Source organism: Portunus trituberculatus, chromosome 2 (genome assembly GCF_017591435.1).
Source record: "Portunus trituberculatus isolate SZX2019 chromosome 2, ASM1759143v1, whole genome shotgun sequence".
In the NCBI taxonomy this organism is placed as follows: Eukaryota; Metazoa; Arthropoda; class Malacostraca; order Decapoda; family Portunidae; genus Portunus; species Portunus trituberculatus.
The window spans coordinates 1,976,029-1,981,028 of record NC_059256.1 but is presented as its reverse complement, the minus strand read 5'-3'; the positions used below and the strand labels follow the sequence as shown (position 1 = coordinate 1,981,028).

General features: G+C 40.9%; 1 protein-coding gene across 1 annotated transcript in view; it reads right to left on the bottom strand.

Annotated features, from left to right (window-relative positions):
• The window catches only part of LOC123501996 (39S ribosomal protein L22, mitochondrial-like), a 3,314-nt gene extending 869 nt beyond the window's left edge, over positions 1–2,445 (bottom strand). Inside the window, exons 1-3 of the mRNA XM_045251142.1 lie at positions 2,412–2,445; positions 1,996–2,215; positions 1,258–1,471 (exon numbers count right to left, since the gene is read on the bottom strand). Coding sequence (XP_045107077.1) covers positions 1,258–1,471; positions 1,996–2,196 — 415 coding nt within the window. The 5' untranslated portion in view covers positions 2,197–2,215; positions 2,412–2,445. The remainder of the gene's footprint in view (positions 1–1,257; positions 1,472–1,995; positions 2,216–2,411) is intronic.
• Between the last annotated feature and the right edge of the window lie 2,555 nt (positions 2,446–5,000).

Genomic DNA, 5,000 nt, shown 5'->3' with positions numbered 1-5,000 from the left:
CACCACAAAACTTCTCTAAAGCACCTTAAAACACCCCAAACTTCCCTAAAACACCCAAAACATCCCTAAAACCCTTAAAACACCCCAAAACATCCCTAATACCCACAAAACACCCAAAAACTATCTAAAACACCTCAAACACCCCAAAAGTTCTCTAAAACCCAGAAAACACCCCAAAACATCCCTAAAACACCTTAAACACCCAAAAATTCTCTAAAACCCCTGAATTATATCACAAACACCCAAAACACTCTTAAGACCTCACAAACCCAAAACATCCCTAAAACCCAGAAACACCCTAAACACCCAAAATTCTCTAAAACCCTGAATTATATCACAAAACACCCCAAAACACACTTAAGACACTCACAAACCCACAAACATCCCTAAAACCCTTAAACACCCCAAAACATCCCTAATACCCACAAAAACACCCAAAAAACTATCTAAAACACCTCTAAACACCCCAAAAGTTCTCTAAAACCCTGAAAACACCCCAAAACATCCCTAAAACACCTTAAAACACCCAAAAATTCTCTAAAAACCCCTGAATTATACCACAAAACACCCCAAAAACACTCTTAAGACCCTCACAAACCCAAAAACATCCCTAAAACCCTGAAAACACCCCAAAACATCCCTAATACCCACAAAACACTCAAAAACTATCTAAAACACCTCAAAACACCCCAAAAGTTCTCTAAAACCCTGAAAACACCCCAAAACATCCCTAAAACACCTTAAAACACCCAAAAATTTCTAAAACCCTGAATTATACCACAAACACCCAAAAAACCACTCTTAAGACACTCACAAACCCACAAACATCCCTAAAACCCTGAAAACACCCCAAAACATCCCTAAAACACCCTAAACACCCAAAAATTTCTAAAACCCTGAATTATATCACAAAACACCCCAAAACACTCTTAAGACACTCACAAACCCACAAACATCCCTAAAACCCTGAAAACACCCAAAACATCCCTAATACCCACAAAACACCCAAAAACTATCTAAAACACCCTAAAAGTTCTCTAAAACCCAGAAAACACCCCAAAACACCTTAAAACACCCAAAAAATTCTCTAAAAACCCCTGAATTATATCACAAAACACCCCAAAAACACTCTTAAGACACTCACAAACCCACAAACATCCCTAAAACCCTTAAAACACCTTAAAACACCTCAAAAATTCTCTAAAAACCCCTGAATTATACCACAAAACACCCCAAAAACACACTTAAGACACTCACAAACCCACAAATGACTCGGAAACTCCACGTAATGGTCCTTGACAGCCAGTTCCTTTGCCTCCTCCAGTGCCTCCCTCACGTGCACAGCGCCCTTCTGACTCACAAACTGCAGCTGGGCAAGGGCGTCATCCACCTTGAGCCCGCGCACCAAGCAGGCAATATACCACATCTTCTCTGGGCTGTATTTGATGTTCTTCTTCACGTGGCATACAAACTGGAGAGAGAGAGAGAGAGAGAGAGAGAGAGAGAGAGAGAGAGAGAGAGAGAGAGAGAGAGAGAGAGAGAGAGAGAGAGAGAGAGAGAGAGATAATGAGGGGAATGAGATATATATAGAGAGAAAGGAAGATAAATTCATTGAGAGAGAGAGAGAGAGAGAGAGAGAGAGAGAGAGAGAGAGAGAGAGAGAGAGAGAGAGAGAGAGAGAGAGAAAGAAAGAAAGAGAAAGAAAGAAAGAAAGAAAAAGAGAGAGAGAGAATTGTTTGTCATTTTTGTTTATTGAGGGTTAAGTTGTTACTACTACTAATACTACTACCACCACCACCACCACCACCACCACCACCACCACCACCACCACCACCACCACCACCACCACCACCACCACCACTACTACTACTACAACTATTACAATAACAACAATACTACAACTACAACCACCACCACTATTACTACTACTACTACGCTTTCACTACTACTACTACTACTACTACTACTACTACCACCACCACCACCACCACTCACCGCGGGCCTCTCCTCCTCCCCAGTGGGCGTGGGTTTGTAAATCTTGGTGTTCAAATATTCCCACCTCATCTTCGCGTTCTTCTGAATGGCCCCCGTCGTGTGGAGGGGCTGTCCTGGAGGGGGGGCTGAGGGGGCTAGGAGAGGAGCTTGGGGGGCTAAGAGGGGGCTGAGGGGCTGGGTCTTGGTGATTTGGCCCCCCATATTGCTCTCCTTAGAATACCTGTAAAATAATAATAATAATAATAAATCACCACACACACTAATATAAGCCCTCATTTCTCCACAACCCAAGCTCACAACCACTCACAACTCACCACAATTCACCACAGAACCCTCCCCTACCACCACACCAAGTAACATTACCCATAATTCAGTATTAAGTGAGTTGCAGGCAAAAAAGTCGAAATATATCTCACCAAGCCTGAACACCGGGGCGGACATGTTGGGTGTAAGAGACCACTGGGTTATAAGAATTTAATGTCAACAAAAGGTATTATTTCTCTATTTACTTTCTTGGGTTTATTTATTTATTATTATTGTGTTTCTATTTATTTTTTTATTTATTTATGGTGTTAATATGTGAAGTTTATCGTTAATGGTGGTTAATTAACAATATTATATTATGCATTCGCGAGTAACTCTTAACAAATATCTATAATAATATCTCTTGTACTTATTTATTTATTATTATTGTGTTTATATTTATTTTCTATGTATTTATAGTGTTAATATGTGAAGTTTATCGTCAATGGTGTTAATTCGTAATATTAAATACATTCTCAGGGGTAACTTTAACAAATATCTATAATAATATCTCGTGCTTATTTATTTTATTATTATTGTGTTTATATTTATTCTTATTTATTTCAGGTGTTAATATGTGAAGTTTATCGTTAATGGTAGTTAATTAACAATATTATATACATTCTCAGGGGTAACTTTAACAAATACCTATAATAATGTTGCGAAGGTGTATTGCAGCAGCCTCGCAGATATGTACGTGTGCCTGTGTGAGTGTGGAGCAGCGTCATAAGAGAGTACATATGGGTAGTACATATGAGTACATATGCGTAGGCTTTAGCTAAAGGGTGAGCGAGGTGTTGGTTGCTCGTGTTTATGAAACTGTCACACCTTAATGGAAGGGACGCTGAGCTAGGCCTCCATGACGGAGGAGATGTGACCCCGGAGGTCACGGGGAGATAAGAGTGTGTGTGTGTGTGTGTGTGGGTGAGGGCACTGGCCAGCCCTGGGATAATTGTCATACGGTACCGTGTAAATAAGGCATGCATGTGTGAATTGCTTGTAGCCAGCATTATCAGGGATATATTGGTAATTAGCGGTTAAGGTAGATAGCGTTACCTAATAAGCTGAAATAGACTCGTAAGGACATTGCCTGGCAGGTGCGACGGCACAGGAGGCGTGGTCTGTGGGGCACTGTGTGGCACCGACGAGGACAGAGGACAGGAGTGTAGCGAGAGACCTCGAAGGAACAAGTCGTACTCTGGGGAGCAGTCAGAGAGTGAACGAGAGACAGAGAGACAGTGAAGTGCCTGACCAACTAACAAAGTGTTACCCGTACCTTGTTGCCGCCCCTGCCCTGTCCTGTGTGCCGCCGCCACCTGTTCCCGGTGACTCGTGTATAGTTGCTGTAATATAGAGAAATAAGGAAGAAGTGTTTCCTTCTCCCACTCTGTGTGACTGAGGTGAGTGAGAGTGTGTGCTATAGCAGCAGACAGCCAGGCCTGAGAGAGCGATCTGCCCCCCCCCGCTCCACCCCAGCCGAGCCGCGCCACCCAGGCAAAGTCCTCCCCGACACACGCCCAGAATCCCGAGATTGTGAGGCGTCCCCTCCCTGAAGAAGCTGAAGGAGGGTCGCAGCAATAATATCTCGTGCTTATTTATTATTATATATTTATTTATTCTTAGTGTTTATATTATGTACACTATTATTAACGGTATGTAAATTTACAATATATTATTCTTTCAGGGGTAACCTTCATAAATATAATATCTTTCCCTCATTTCTTTAAGATGATCATTAAAATTCTCAGTTGTCTAATGATAAATAGTGAACAAATACGTGTTTTTAATAAATACATGCAGACATACACCATTATAATACATTTAATGATAATATAATTTTTAAGATAATAATTTAAATTCCTCAGTTCCCTAATGATAAATAGTGACTAAATGCATGTTTTAAATAAATACATACAGACACACACCATTATAATACCCTTAATAGCAATAATAACCTAATTGATAATAACATCCCCTTAACAAACCACTAATACCACTCAAACACCCTTAAAACACACACAAACAACAAAAAATAAATGAAAAAACACGGCAATTAATATACTCATCTATTTATGTATTTATATATCTTTTTCATGTATGTAGTGAGAAATATAAAGTAAAGGCGGGAGTGTTTTAAATGGTCGCCTCCAGCCATTATTGGAACGGCGAACACGTGCAGACAGTGTTGCCACATAAGCGACATTCCTTCTATGCGTGTGTGTGTGTGTGTGTGTGTGTGTGTGTGTGTGTGTAGGGATGTGTACACGTGCTTCCCTCTCGTGTACGTAATGAGAGAGAGAGAGAGAGAGAGAATATGCACTCAAATTACACTCAAAAACACTCAAAATCTAATGAGAGAGAGAGAGAGAGAGATTTACACTCAAAAACACACTCAAAATCGAGAGAGAGAGAGAGAGAGAGAGAGAGAGAGAGAGAGAGAGAGAGAGAGAGAGAGAGAGAGAGAGAGAGAGAGAGATTTACACTCAAAATCTCAAATCGAGAGAGAGAGAGAGAGAGAGAGAGAGAGAGAGAGAGAGAGAGAGAGAGAGAGAGAGAGAGAGAGAGAGAGAGAGAGAGAGAGAGAGAGAGAGATTTACACTCAAAACACACTCAAAGAGAGAGAGAGAGAGAGAGAGAGAGAGAGAGAGACCATTTCACACCCAAATATCTCAAAACACTCTTAACACACTCAAAACACCCAA